This window comes from Ranitomeya imitator, chromosome 4, assembly GCF_032444005.1.
Source record: "Ranitomeya imitator isolate aRanImi1 chromosome 4, aRanImi1.pri, whole genome shotgun sequence".
NCBI classification, from domain to species: domain Eukaryota; kingdom Metazoa; phylum Chordata; class Amphibia; order Anura; family Dendrobatidae; genus Ranitomeya; species Ranitomeya imitator.
In genome coordinates, this window is record NC_091285.1 from 92,983,259 (window position 1) to 92,999,289 (window position 16,031).

Below are 16,031 nucleotides of genomic sequence, written 5' to 3' on the forward strand. Positions count from 1 at the left end.
TTCTGTATCACAGTGAGTCTACGGAGGGTCTGATATGTCAGAACGGAATGTCATGGGTTAATTATTTGGATTGCTTTCTAATAAGAGATTTATCATTATCCCCCTTAGAGTGTCGGGTACTTCCTCATTTTATTGGAAAAGGAGTGGAACCCCTCTCCCGCACCGAGCCCCCGAGAGTGCTTTATGGCCATTATTTGTCTAATAAACAACAAACATTATTAGTAACATGATGAAACATTTGCATTATTTTTTGCATTTATTGTGTAAGCAAAACATGTAATATTTTCATCCCACCACCCTGCAAGAGGCAAAACAGGACTTTCCATTAGTTCCAAGGAATTCCTAACTTTCACGGTCATGCAAAGCAATGGAATCGGCTCGACCCTTGAAAGGAAATTGAATGAATGAAGACCAAGGGCAGACTTCCACCAAGCAGAAGTTTGTTTAAAGACTCAATTTCCCCCTCCCCTAATCAGGGTAAAATTATAATGTAGAAGTCTTGGCAGGGAATCCAGGATAGTTTGTTCTGACCTCGGATTTCAGAGCACAGACAGAATCATTCTGTGTAAAAGGTTTGCATTTCATTTAATGTAATGAACCAAATGAGAAAATCAATAAACTGGGGGAAGAGTGACTGTCATAAAAATGATAGAGATTCTTGAGTTCATTTTGGTCATGAAGCTATTTAGTAGTTTAATTAAAACCACCACACTTCTAGAAGGATAAAAGCCCCGTGAGCGCTACAATTCATGACCTGGTAAGACCTTCAACAAGTGAATTTACATTGGAGCAATATCATATGAGTGGAAATCAAACGCTCCAGACAACTGAGAAAGTGCAACAAAAAATGTTCCTTTTTGTAGAACTCTCTCTACTTTACATCATAGTAAGTAGAATGCCATCTCTACTCATAGTGCTAGCCAGGCTTTCCTTCATCCAGGGAAATATCTGGTATGAGGTGTATATATAAATTCTCTAGGACAGCAGGTGATGCAATGACTATTTTGTGTGCAATAATTCTATGGCAATAAATGTATTTATACATGCAATCTGCATTTGTTTTGCTCAAAGTATGACTTGATAAAAATTTTACCAGAGTGTTGACATTTTTGAAATTGTTATGACTATAGTAATAATTTTCTACATAACGATGTCCCAGTTATTGTGACCCTTTGTACACCACATTTACATGACTGAGCAGCACAAAACATGTGACATAATGGGGGACAACAAAAGCGGCAGCAGTACCCCACTGGATTTGATAACAGATAGCATAAGTATAATGCAAAACTGACTATTTTGCAATTTTTAAATAACTTGATAGATCAAAATGGTTGAAATATACAAACTTGATGTGCCAATGGAAGAGTCAAATGTAAAGATTCATCAGAATGATGATCCTTCGCCAGTCGTGCTGAGGGGACATTTGGTAGCAGAAGCTCCTGATTTATTATGAGGATCATACCTCACCAATGAGAGGAGGCGAGTAGTGTTGTGGACTGCTATGAGCACCCTGCTGGAGTGTCTGCTAGAGTAAAGGTACCTTCACACTAAACGACGCTGCAGCGATCCAGACAACGATCCGGATTGCTGCAGCGTCGCTGTTTGGTCGCTGGAGAGCTGTCACACAGACAGCTCTCCAGCGACCAACGATGCCAGTAACCAGGGTAAACATCGGGTTACTAAGCGCAGGGCCGCGCTTAGTAACTCGATGTTTACCCTGGTTACCATCCTAAAAGTAAAAAAAACAAACGCTTCATACTTACCTTCGGCTGTCTGTCCTCCGGCGCTGTGCTTCTCTGTACTTCTCTGTACTGGCTGTGAGCACAGCGGCCGGAAAGCAGAGCGGTGACGTCACCGCTGTGCTCTGCTTTCCGGCCGCTGTGCTCACAGCCAGAGCAGAGAAGCACAGCGCCGGGGACAGACAGCCGAAGGTAAGTATGAAGCGTTTGTTTTTTTTACTTTTAGGATGGTAACCAGGGTAAACATCGGGTTACTAAGCGCGGCCCTGCGCTTAGTAACCCGATGTTTACCCTGGTTACCAGCGAAGACATTGCTGAATCGGTGTCACACACGCCGATTCAGCGATGTCAGCGGGAGAACCAGCGACCAAAGAAAGTGCTGGCCCTCTAGCCCCTCTAGATTTGTGACCACTGCCTATTCTCATGAATTTGATGAGTGGTGGTCGCCATGGTCCCATTCCGTCCCAGCTCCACCCACTTTGTCAGAACTGGGGCGAGAATAACATGGAAAAGCCAGAAGTGGCATTTTTTTGGAACCTCATATTGCACAAAAAATTCTACTTTCCAAAAAGTAAATCTGGTGAAAAAGCTTTCATGAATCACTCCCAATGTATTTTCAATGTACCGTATATTTATACTTCAGATTCCCTTTTTTATCAATATATTAGCAGCATTGTGGCTAGAAAATGTTGAATTTGAGACCAATTCAGTACAAAACAAGCACAGAATACACAGTATACAAGCTATTTACAAAGCCACTATGTGGCCTAGTAACAAATCTTACTCCAGCTGGGCTAAGATTAGTCATGTACCATACGCCGCTGCTCGCCATGAGTTTGACGAGTGGGGGTCACCACACGCACCTTCACTTACAAAACGCCTAAGGCAAAAAAATCCTAACAAAAGATTCCTTAAATAAAAAATAGCTTTTATTAATTTATTAGAATATATAAGGTATGTATACAGAAAACCATTACAGAGTGATCTATTTCAAGTGTTTATTCTGTTAACCTCTTTCTGACCTCGGACGGGATAGTATGTCTGAGGTCAGATACCCGCTTTGATGCATCAAAGCCGGGACATGTCAGCTGTTTTGAACAGCTGACATGTGTGTGCCCGCAATAGCGGAGGGGTGAAATCGCGATTCACCCGCCGCTATTAACTAGTTAAATGCCACTGTCAAACGGCTGACAGCGGCATTTAACAGGCGCTTCCGGCCGGAAATGAGCGCATCGCCGACCTCTGTCACATGATCGGGCGGCAGCAATGCATCAGAATGGTAACCATAGAGGTCCTTGAGACCTCTATGTTTACTGATACAGGCCTGCTGTCAGCGCCCCCCTGTGGTCGGCGCTCACAGCACACCTGCATTTCTGCTGCACAGCAGCGATCTGATGATCGCTGCTATGTAGCAGAGCCGATCGCGTTGTGCCAGCTTCTAGCTTCCTATAGAGGCTATTGAAGCATGGCAAAAGTTAAAAAAAGTGAACAAAAATATAAAAGTTTAAATCACCCCCCTTTCACCCCATTCAAAATAAATCAATAAAAAAAAAAAATCAAACCTACACATATTTGGTATCGCCACATTCAGAATCGCCTGATCTATCAATAAAAAAAAGCATTAACCTGATCGCTAAACGGCGTAGCGAGAAAAAAATTAGAAACACCAGAATTACGTTTTTTTGGTCGCCGCAACATTGCATTAAAATGCAATAACGGGCGATCAAAAGAACGTATCTGCACCAAAATGCTATCATTAAAAACGCCAGCTCAGCACACAAAAAATAAGCCCTCACCCGACCCTAGATCATGAAAAATGGAGACGCTACGAGTATCGGAAAATGGCCCAATTTATTTTTTATTTTTTTTGCAAAGTTTGGAATTTTTTTTCACCACTTAGATAAAAGAGAACCTAGACATATTAGGTGTCTATGAACTTGTAATGACCTGGATAATCAAAATGGCAGGTCAGTTTTAGCATTTAGTGAACCTAGTAAAAAAGCCAAGCAAAAAACAAGTGTGGGATTGCACTTTTTTTGCAATTTCACAGCACTTGGAATTTTTTTCCTGTTTTCTAGTACACGACAATCTAAAACCAATAATGTCGTTCAAAAGTACAACTTGTTTTGAAAAAATTAAGCCCTCACATGGCCATATTGACGGAAAAATAAAAAAGTTATGGCTCTGGGAAGAAGGGGAACAAAAAACAAATACAGAATAACGGAAAATCTCAAGGTCATGAAGGGGTTAATGTTGATGATTATGGCTTAGGCTAGGTTCACACTACGTTAGTGCAGTCCGTTCAAAATATCCATTAAACGAACTGCACTAACGCTAGCAGTGACAGACCCGGAAACGCTGCAGCCCGCGTCTCGGGTCCGTCACTCAAATGACGGCACATCGCTAGCGCACGCCCAGTGTGGGCATGCCCTAGAGATGCGTCCGACATTGCAGTCTATGGTGGCGTTAACAGACTACGTTACACCGCGCTATGCCATCACTGGTTGTGGAAACTTTACACTAGACCTCAAGCAGCTTGGATTGTGGCCTTCACTCTTCCTCCAGACTCTGGGACCTTGATTTCCAAATGAAATATAAAATGTAATTTCATCTGAAAACGACACTTTGGACCACTGAGCAACAGTCAATTTATTTTTCTCCTTGGCCCAGGTAAGATGCTTCTGGCATTGTCTATTGGTCATGAGTGGCTTGACACAAGGAATGTGACACTTGTAGCCCATGTCCTGGATACATCTATCTGTGGTGGCTCTTGAAGCAAAGACTGCAACAACAGTCCACTCCTTATGAATCTCCCCCAAAAATATTTAAATTACCTTTTCTTAACAATCCTTTCAAGGCTGCTGTTATTCTGGTTGCTTGTGCACCTTTTTCTACCCCACTTTTTCCTTCCACTCAACATTCCATTAAAAAGCTTGGTGTGAGCCAGTGTCTGGTGTCACATGTGAGGGTCACTGTATGTTCCCCCAGGATGCGCACAGAGGCGTATTGAGGACATGGGAGTGCATTGCAGTCACAAGTGTAGCTGCGATTGCAATGCAGAATAAAAGTGAATAAGTATTAGTCTTGGACAAGCTATTTGTCTAGGGCAGATTTGAGAAAACCTGCTGGGCTGTTGTTTTGAAACGGGCTACAGGATAGTAGCGTGACAGCCCTTTTCCTTCCTTGCCTGGTTTTCCATGTGGATGAAGGCTACATGTTCTTTGGATACAAGCCCTGCAGTAAAGGGTTTGGGTGTGTCAGGGTTAGAGTCTGTGTTAGTGTGGTGTTTGCTAGAGGGCAGAGCAATCTGCTCTGCAGAGATCCACCTGTGTGAGGCAACACAGGGAAGTGGAGCCAAACAGCCAGGGGAGCTGAGGCACCTGGCACCCACAGTGGACAAAGTGTTGCAGTCACCCAGGGCAACAAGTCTCAGAGATGGGCTGGCTTATTTATTGTCTGCAAACTGGAGAATATGGTTCCCGGCTGCAATCTGGAGGATATTGTGTATTGTGTAATGCTGTGAATTGAACATTAAAGTGACTTTTGCTTAACACTTTGCTGGGCCACTGCCTCATCACTGCATAGCGGGCTACCAGTGCACTACATTGGAAACAGCACTCTGAACAGCCAGCTTCTTTAGTAATGACCTTTTGTGACTTACCCTCCTTGTGTAGTGTGTCAATGACTGCCTTCTGGACATCTGTCAATTCAGCAGTCTTCCCCATGATTGTGAAGCGTACTAAAAAGACTAAAAGACGTTTTTAAAGGCTTAGGAAGCCTTTGCAAGTGTTTTTTTGTTTTTTGTTAATTATTCTAACTTACTGATAAAAATGACTTTAGGATTTTCATTGGCTATAAGCCATAATCATCAACATAAACAGAAATAAACACTTGCAATAGATCGCTCTGTTTGTAATGACTCTATATAATATAGGAGTTTCACTTTTTGTATTGAAGAACTGAAATACATTAACTTTTTGATATGTTAATTTAGTGGGAAGCACTTGTATAACATGGGTTTAATCTCCTGTGCTGAAATATACCGTAAGTGATAAATATAAGGATAGGTGATAATGCTTAGCCTTATAAAGCTATTAACTATTTTTGTACCTTGACACCCAATCCTACCTAAGCTCCACCCAATTTGTCGAAGCTGAGGTGAGAATGAAGTGAAAATGAAAGAAGTCACCATTTTTTCAACTTTTCGTTGTGCAAAAAAAATTCAACTTTAACGTTTTTTTTCTCCAGGAATCTGGCAAAAAAGCTTTGATGAATCACCCCAGAGACCAAACATAGTCATGTTTACTATTTACCCAATATTTCTATCTTTGGTTTTTAATTTAAGCGGTCTTCTAAATCTTATTAAGATAGAAAAATAAATTATAGTCTGAAAGTCGTGGGATTTGGCATACTCTAAACAGTTTAATGTAATCTAATTAGGGAAGATATAGCTATGAAGTGGCTTATAACATTGTATGAAATGTCAAAAAACAAATGTTGTATTTTGTAAAAATCCACTGTGACATTTACATGCCTTCACTCATAGATCCCCAATCGCTGAAAATTATTCCGACCCATTCTATTCTTGCTATGAATTTTCAATGTATAGTATTGATAGAGATGGGACATCACTAGAATGAGTATTATATATATATATATATATATATATATATATATATATATATATATATATATATATATATATATATATATATATACCCATACATATACATACATACACATTGCCGGTTCCCACCTACGAAGAATGCAGAGGGCTGTAATTTTTATTCTTAAGTTCACTTCAACTGTGATAGACTGAATGTAAAAATAAAAACCAGAAAATCAAATTATATAATTTTTAAATATCGTATATACTCGAATATAAGCCGACCCCCTAATTTTGCCACAAAAAACTGGGAAAACTTAATGACTCGAGTATAAGCCTAGGGTGGGAAATGTAGCAGCTACCGGTAAATGTCAAAAGTAAAAATAGATACCAATAAAAGTAAAATTAATTGAGACATCAGTAGGTTAAGTGTTTTTGAATATCCATATTGAATCAGGAGCCCCATATAATGCTCCATAAAGTTTATGATGGCCCCATAAGATGATCCATATTAAAATATGCCCCATATAATCCTGTATAAAGGTTAATAATGGCCCCATAAGATTCTCCACAGACACATTTGCCCAATATATTGCTGCACAAATGTTGATCATGGCCCCATAAGATACTACATAAAGATATTTGCCCCATATAATGCTGCACAAACGTTAATTATGGCCCCATAAGATGCTCCATACAGACACTTGCCCCATATAGTACTGCACAAACGTTGATTATGGCCCCATAAAATGCTCCATACAGACACTTGCCCCATATAATACTGCACAAACGTTGATTATGGCCCCATAAGATGTTCCATACAGACACTTGCCCCATATAGTACTGCACAAACGTTGATTATGGCCCCATAAGATGCTCCACACAGGCACTTGCCCCATATAGTGCTGCACAAACGTTATGGCCCCATAAGATGCTCAATACAGACATTTGCCCCATATAGTGCTGCACAAACGTTATGGCCCCATAAGATACTCCATACAGACACTTGCCTCATTTGCTGTTGCTGCGATAAAAATAAAAAAAAAAATCACATACTCACCTCTCCGTCGCTCAGGCCCCCGGCACTTTCAATATTCACCTGACTTCGTTCCGGCGCCACTCCATCTTCCGCGTCTTCTGCACTGACGTACAGGCAGAGGGAGCGCACTAACCACATCACCGCGCCCTCTGACCTGAGCGTCACTGCAGAAGATGCTCAAGACGGAGCGGCGCCGGAACAGGGAGCAGGTGAATATCACACAACGCTCACCTCCCTGTTATACTCACCTGCTCCTGGCATGGTCACTGGCTTCCCGGCGCCACAGCTTCTTCCTGCACTGAGCGGTCACCGTTACCCATCATTACAGTAATGAATATGCAGCTCCACCCCTATGGGAGGTGGCACAGCATATTCATGACTGTAATGAGCGGTACCATGTGACCGCTCAGTACAGGAAAAAGCTGCCGGCGCCAGGGAAAAGACGTACAGGGACCGCACAAGGAGCAGGTGAGTATAATTAGACAGTCCCCGCTCCCCCTCCCCTGCCGACTCAAGTATAAGCCGAGAAAGGGACTTTCAGCCCCAAAAAAATGGGCTGAAAATCTCGGCTTATACTCGGGTATATATACGGTAGGTAGGAGGAAAAACTGGCAAAATTGGCAGTGTATCAAATGCATGTTTACCCCACTGTGCTTTTGTGTGTATATATAATATATATATTGTAGCGTTTCCCTTACTTCGGGTCTTGGGGGACACTCGCTTGGCACAGGAATAATGCATACAGGCACGATATCTCACACAAATCAGTCATAAGGTTTATTAATTGTCATAAACCGCATTGTAAGCCAGGTTACACATCACCAGCTTACACATAGTCCATTGCTTCAACATGTGTAGCTTTACAAAGCATTCAATAGGCATGCCTTATCTCTCCAGTCACCAGGTAACTGCACAGTTCAGCACAGTTCAGCAACTGTCATTTGTTAGCGCACAGTTCTTTTCCCCATACCAGGGGTTACCTCTCAGGAGCTCCTGCTCCACAGGTTGACTCCACGTCAGCCCCTGGTCTTCAACACAAACTGTCCAGGTCGACGGTCCCACAGTGCTTCCAGGACGTCTCCACTCCCAGGAGACTCCAACACTGACTGTCCACTCAGTGCCAAAAACCATCCATGTGCTATTCAGGAATCCTATTCCCCAGGACTTCCAACACAGGCTTCCAGAGCCTTGCTCTTGGATCATTCAGATCCACAAACAGGAACTCTGTGACCCACACCCTGGTCACATTATATACCTGTGACCACTCCTCTGGGTGGGAGTGTGGGTGTGTGTGTGGCCAGTTTGACCCACCCATCTCTCATAACTAGCCCTGCCAGTCTCCCATTAGAACTACACATATACTTCTGGGACTACAGGTCCCAGACCACAACACAACTTCAGACTGACAGCGCAAAGTGTCCTCCTGGCTGGGCTTGTTATGTGAGATGGGCGGGACAAACTAGCCACACCCACCCACACTCCCACCCAGGGGAGTTGTTATGGATATATAATGTGACCAGGGTGTGGGTCACATGGTTGTCTGTGAGTTTCCTGTTTGAAGCCTGAGTTGGAAGACCTGGGAGGAGGCTTCCTGAAGAGCACATGATGGGGCTTCAGACCTGGTGGCCTGGGTTGTTGGACTGCCATCCTGAATAGCACCCGGACAGGTCACATGCCTGGGGGGTTGGACGGAGCCCTGAATAGCACCTGGACCACATGCTTGTGTGTTGGGAAGTCCTGGGAGTAGGACCGGATCCCTGAAAAGCGCACAGTGAAACTGTTGGGGAAGCTACCGTCCTTTGGTGGGACTGGACTGACTAAGATATGCCGCACAGACAAGTTGGTGATTCCCGTAAGGCAGCTTTCCCAGAGGACTGACAATGAGTCAGCATGTGGAGCAGGAGCTCCCGTAAGGTACCATAGACTGTTGTTGCTTGTGTTGTGACATGAACTGTGTGGTAACCCATGGCAACTGGTCAGGAGAGGACCAGCGTGTTTAATTGCTGCAACCGTAATGTCATATGTTGGTGCCTGTTGTGCTCCATGGACACTAATCAACTGTATGGCGTGCGGTCACCCACGATAACTGGACACAGAGGTTCAGCGTGATTAGTGACCGCGTTTTCAAAGCCGTATACTGGTAATGTGAAGATTGATGCAAATACTGTTTGCTTATTGTTCATATTTCTGTGGTTTATGGTGCCATAATAAACCATGTGGACTGTTTTGTGTGAAAAACCGTGCCCATGTGCTTGAATCCCGTGCTAAGTGAGTGCCCCCAATACACTCAGTAAGAGCAATCTTACTATATATATATATATATATACATATATATATATATATTGCTCAAAAAATAAAGGGAACACTAAAATCCCACATCCTAGATATCACTGAATGAAATATTCCAGTTGTAAATTTTTATTCATTACATAGTGAAATGTGTTGAGAAGACCTGAAAATTATCAACATAGTCACAATTAATATCCCACGGAGGTCTGGAGTTGGAATGATGCTCAAAATCCAAGTGGAAAATGAAGTTACAGGCTGATCCAATTTCAGTAGAAATGCCTCAAGACAAGGAAATGATGGTTAGTAGTATGGTCTCCACGTGCCTGTATGACATCCATACAACACCTGGGCATGCTCCTGATGAGGCGGTGGATGATCTCCTGAGACATCACCTCCCAGACCTGGACTAAAACATCCGCCAACTCCTGGACAGTCTGTGGTGCAATGTGACGTTGATGGATGGTGCGAGACATGATGTCCCAGATGTGTTCAATTCTATTCAGGTCTGGGGAATGGGTGGGCCAGTCAATAGCTTCAATGCCTTCATCTTGCAGGAACTGCTGACACACTCCAGCCACATGAGGTCTGGCATTGTCCTGCATTAGGAACCCAGGGCCAACCGCACCAGCATATGGTCTCACAAGGGGTCTGAGGATCTCATCTCGGTACCTAATGGCAGTCAGGCTACCTCTGTCGAGCACATGGAGGGCTGTGAGGCCCTCCAAAGAAATACCACCCCACACCATTACAGACCCACTGCCAAGCCGGTCATGCTGAAGGATGTTGCAGGCAGCAGATCGCTCTCCACGGCGTATCCAGACTCTGTCACGTCTGTCACATGTGCTCAGTGTAAACCTGCTTTTATCTGAGAAGAGCACAGGATGCAAGTGGCAAATTTGCCAATCCTGGTGTTCTGTGGCAAATGCCAAACATCCTGCATGGTGTTGGGTTGTGAGCACAACCCCCATCTGTGGATGTCGGGTACTCAGACCATCCTCATGGAGTTGGTTTCTAACCGTTTGTGCAGACACATGCCATTTGTGGCCTACTGGATGTTATTTTGCAGGACTCTGGCAGTGCTCCTCCTGTACCTCGTTAGGAGGTAGCGGTCCTGCTGCTGGGTTGTTGCCCTTCTACGGCCCCTTGCACGTCTCCTGGTGTACTGGCATGTCTCCTGGTAGCGCCTCCAGCCTCTGGAAACTACACGGACAGACACAGCAAACCTTCTTGCCACAGCTCACATTGATGTGCCATCCTGGATGAGCTGCACTACCTGAGCCACTTGTGTGGGTTGTAGAGTCCGTCTCATGCTACCACAAGTGTGAAAGCACAACCAACATTCAAAAAGTGACCAAAACATCAGTCAGAAAGCATTGGTACTGAAATGTGGTCTGTGGTCCCACCTGCAGAACCATTCCTTTATTGCGTGTGTCTTGATAATTGCCAATAATTTCCATCTGTTGTCTATTCCATTGCACAACAGCATGAGAAAATGATTGTCAGTCTTGCTTCTTATGTGGTCAGTTTGATTTCACAGAAGCGTGATTTACTTGGAGTTATATTCTGTTGTTTAAGCGTTCCCTTTATTTTTTGAGCAGTGTATATATATATATATATATATATATATATATATATATATATATATATATATATATATATATATATATATATACATATATACATATATATATATACAAGATGGTGGCCCGATTCGAACGCATCGGGTATTCTAGAATATGTATGTATGTATGTATATAGCAGCCACATAGTATATAGCCCAGGCCACGTAGTATATAGGAGCCATGTAGTATATAGCAAATACTACGTGGCCTGTGCTATATACTATGTAGCTGTTATATACATACATACATATTCTAGAATACCTGATGTGTTAATACAGGCCACGCAGTATATAACACAGCCCAAACAGTATATAACACAGCCCACATACTATATAACACAGCCCACGCAGTATATAGCAGCGACACATTATATAACATAGGCAACATAGTACATAACACAGGCCACGCAGTATATAACACAGGGCACGTAGTATATAGCACAGCCCATGCAGTGTATAACACAGCCCACACAGTATATAACATAGCCCACACAGTATATAACACTGCCCATGTAGTGTATAGCACAGCCCCCTTAGTATATCACACAGCCCATGTGGTATAAAACACTGCCCATGTAGTATATAACACAGCCTACACAGTATATAACACAGCCCACGTAGTATATCGCACAGCCTCCGCAGTATATCACACAGCCCCCGCAGTATATCACACAGCCCCTGCAGTATATCACACAGCTACTGCAATCCCCGACCTACTGTATCCTTCCCCATAACCCTGTAGAATGTAAGCCCACAAGGGCAGGGTCCTCCCACCTTTCTATCAGTCTGTCATTGTTAGTTTACTTACTGTAAGTGATATCTGTAATTTATATTTAACCCCTTCTCATGTACAGCACCATGGAATTATTGGTGCTATGTAAATAAATAATAATAATACCCCTGTAATTGTTAATGCAGCCTATGGATTGGTTCAGTATAACAATGTGGCCCTGGGACCAAAAAAGATTGTGCATGGCTGGAATGTACAGACAAACAGTAATATACCTGGTCCATCTGTTCTGCCTTCAGTTCTATATGGTTTCATGTTACTGTATTAGTGTGAATCCTGTGGTGTAGACAAATGACCACAGTACAGGAGTGTGCACACTAAAGGTACCGTCACACTAGACGATATCGCTAGCGATCCGTGACGTTGCAGCGTCCTGGCTAGCGATATCGTCCAGTGTGACACGCAGCAGCGATCAGGCCCCTGCTGTGCTGTCGCTGGTCGGGGAAGAAAGTCCAGAACTTTGTTTAGTCGCTGGACTCCCCGCAGACATCGATGAATCGGCGTGTGTGACACCGATTCAGCGATGTCTTCGCTGGTAACCAGGGTAAACATCGGGTAACTAAGCGCAGGGCCGCGCTTAGTAACCCGATGTTTACCCTGGTTACCATCCTAAAAGTAAAAAAAACAACCGCTACATACTTACCTACCGCTGTCTGTCCTCGGCGCTCTGCTTCTCTGCTCTGGCTGTGAGCACAGCGGCCGGAAAGCAGAGCAGTGACGTCACCACTCTGCTTTCCGGCTGCCCGGCGCTCACAGCCAGAGCAGAGAAGCACGGCGCCGGGGACAGACAGCGGTAGGTAAGTATGTAGTGGTTGTTTTTTTACTTTTAGGATGGTAACCAGGGTAAACATCGGGTTACTAAGCGCGGCCCTGCGCTTAGTTACCCGATGTTTACCCTGGTTACCGGGGACCTCGGGATCGTTGGTCGCTGGAGAGCTGTCTGTGTGACAGCTCTCCAGCGACCAAACAGCGACGCTGCAGCGATCCGGATCGTTGTCGGTATCGCTGCAGCGTCGCTTAGTGTGACGGTACCTTAACTGCATTTCATATGGAAACAGAGGGCTAGCACTCAACTAAAGGTACCATCACACTCAGCAACTTTACAACGAGAACGACAGCGATCTGTGATGTTGCAGCGTCCTGGATAGCGATCTCGTTGTGTTTGACACGCAGCAGCGATCAGGATCCTGCTGTGACATCGCTGGTCGTAGCTGAAAGTCCAGAACTTTATTTGGTCGTCAGATCGGCGTGATTCGTCATGTTTGACAGCAAAAGCAACGATGCCTGCAATGTTTTTACATGGAGCTAACAACCAGCGAGAACGATAAGTACGTCACTGGATCGCTCCTGCATCGTTCTGGAGTTGCTGTGTTTGACGTCTCTACAGCGACCTAACAGCGACGCTCCAGCGATCTAGTTTAGGTTGGATCATTGTCTATATCGCTGGAGCGTCACTAAATGTGACGGTACCTTAAGGGGGGTGGATGGTGCTAGTAAGAAGGGACTGATTGTCCCAATAGTCAATGATCCTGAAAAATACTGCTGCAGGTGCTGACACTGCCGTGTCTGAGCATGGAGTCACTCCTGCAGCTGTACCACCACCGACTGGTGGCTGACTCACAGACTGGCCATACTTCTTATGCATCACTAGGGGAAACAATAGCATATGTTCCCTGCACAGTGTCACAATGTGACCAAGACCACTAATTTGGCTGAAACGTTTTGCTTGTCGCTACAAATCACTTGTTGCAAATAAAATTACACTATTAAGCATAAAACTTCATTTTGACGAGTGCAGTATTTTTCGGAATCATTAACTGCATTTCTTGGCAGATTCTGCTTCTACATGCAAGTAAGGACCAGCCGTGGTCTACGCTGCAGGGTTGTCCATGTCTATGCACTAGAAGGAAGCACATCCTTCTCCTTCTTTTAGGCTTCTGTATCTAGAATGGGAGCCAGCCCCAGACAGTGTAATATGACTGTACAGGACCAGCTCCACAGCTAGGACACAGACTTGCATAGTTTTTTCTACTATGCAAATTGCCTCTTCTGAGAAAAAGAGGACTTAAACTCTATAGCGCCACCTGTTGGAAGTAGCGATCCTACAAGTCACAATCAACTCTTTAACGAGTCGTGCAATATGACTTAGGATAAAAGCCAAATCAGTATCTCAATTTGCAGACACGGTGTTTCGGGCTGTTGGCCCTCGTCAGTGCGAAGCATGAGAACTAGTTTGGCTAGGTGAGAGGCTCTGGACTGTGGTCTAAAGGGTATCATTTCTCCTTATGGAGAGTGACATGCTTGCTATAGAGTTAAGTCCTCTTTTCCTCAGAAGAGGCAATTTGCATATTATATTTCCCAGAGGATCATTGCATGGCGAATAAGCCTCCTTACCTTGACAAGCCAGAGATGGTATGTCACTCTCCATAAGGAGAAACGATACCCTTATAGTTTTTCAACATAACTTAGGGTACACTTTCCTTTTTTTTTTTTTTTTTTCAAAAAACACTTAAAAAGAATCCAACCCTTGGCAATATGATAGGAGCATACATTGAATTAAAAGGAGAGATCTAGTATCAATCAAGAAACACAATGTCATAAGCAATAAGCTTATATTAAAACATGGCTGCCATTAGGTTTTGGTGTCGCAGTGAGAACATTCATTTCCTTTAGTGGATTCTGATGCCCGACTTACATGCGGCACAAGTCTTATTAATCCACGTAATTCATTAAGGTGTAATAAATGAGAAGTAGCTGATATACTTACAGATTCTTTACATCGGTTATTCCACGAAAGGCTTTCCTAGAGAGACCTTGTATTTGGTTTTCACTTAAATCTCTGGAAAATACAAAATATGATAGTGGAATATTATTATTTCATCTGCAAGTAGACATTCATTTATAAGCATTATTCTCCCATTTTTATACACAAACAAAATATTAGCGCTAGTTTCTTATTAGATAATGAAGATTTTCTAATACATTTTCTTTACATTTCTGATTATTTTCAAAATCTTTGTTCATTGATTTGAGTTGCCCTTGTAGGCGGAGATCCTGAGCTGGTCATGTCCAGCAAGAACAGGAGCAGGTTTGTTAAAGGGAATCTGTCAGCAAATTTTTGCTATGTAATCTGAAGACAGCATGCTGTAGGGGTTAAAACACAGATTTCAGCAATGCCTCTCTTATCACACTCCAAGCTATTGTTTATTTGCAATGATTGTTTTAGCAAATCATTGCTGGGCACAAAAGCTGAGGAGCCCATGTCCGACCACGCCCCTCCTGTGATGACCAGCTCACTGTCTACACAATATGTACATAGAAAGCAGTGGTGTGGACAGGGTTAGCGTTTCAGCTCTGCTGCAGTGCTAAATTTAAAAACTCTGTGTCAGAACCGCTGCAACCAGTAATCTATGTGGTACATCATTGGATTCAGGGTCTCCTTGCTCCCATAATACTGCTATCAGATGAAGTAGCAAAATAAACCTGCTGACAGATTCTTTTTAAAAGGTATCAATCTTGGCTTTTCTAACAAGTCTTGTAGTTGTGTCATTTGGAAAATCCCAGCACAGGTTTTCAGTCTCAGAGTACGCACGCACCCGCACATGCATACACACACACACACACTCACGCACACCATCTTTATCAGACGAAGCCATTGTGCCATAACGCACATCAGTGCTGGCATCATTCGAAGTGAAAACCAAACTTCAGAAATAGGAACTAAAGGAAAGAGAAGACTCCAGGCAAGGAATTCATATAAATTAATCTTTATTTGAACAGCAGTGAATCAAATTACAAAATTAAAAATTAATAAGAAGAGTGCATCACAGGACAATTAATCAAAGGTACAATAAATATTTACATAAAAAAATCAATATGGTGTTTTATATAAACCTTATGTTCAGAATAAAAGATAAATAGTACCTGGGCGTGCAAAGGTGAAA

The 16,031-nt window shown here is 43.2% G+C and overlaps 1 protein-coding gene across 2 annotated transcripts in view; it reads right to left on the reverse strand.

Moving 5' to 3' along the window:
- SLIT3 (slit guidance ligand 3) overlaps positions 1-16,031 on the reverse strand; it is a 1,020,157-nt gene that overhangs the window by 436,401 nt on the left and 567,725 nt on the right. For both annotated transcript variants that reach the window (XM_069763866.1, XM_069763867.1), the window contains exon 5: positions 14,855-14,926. In XM_069763866.1, the coding sequence (XP_069619967.1) occupies positions 14,855-14,926 (72 nt within the window). The remainder of the gene's footprint in view (positions 1-14,854; positions 14,927-16,031) is intronic.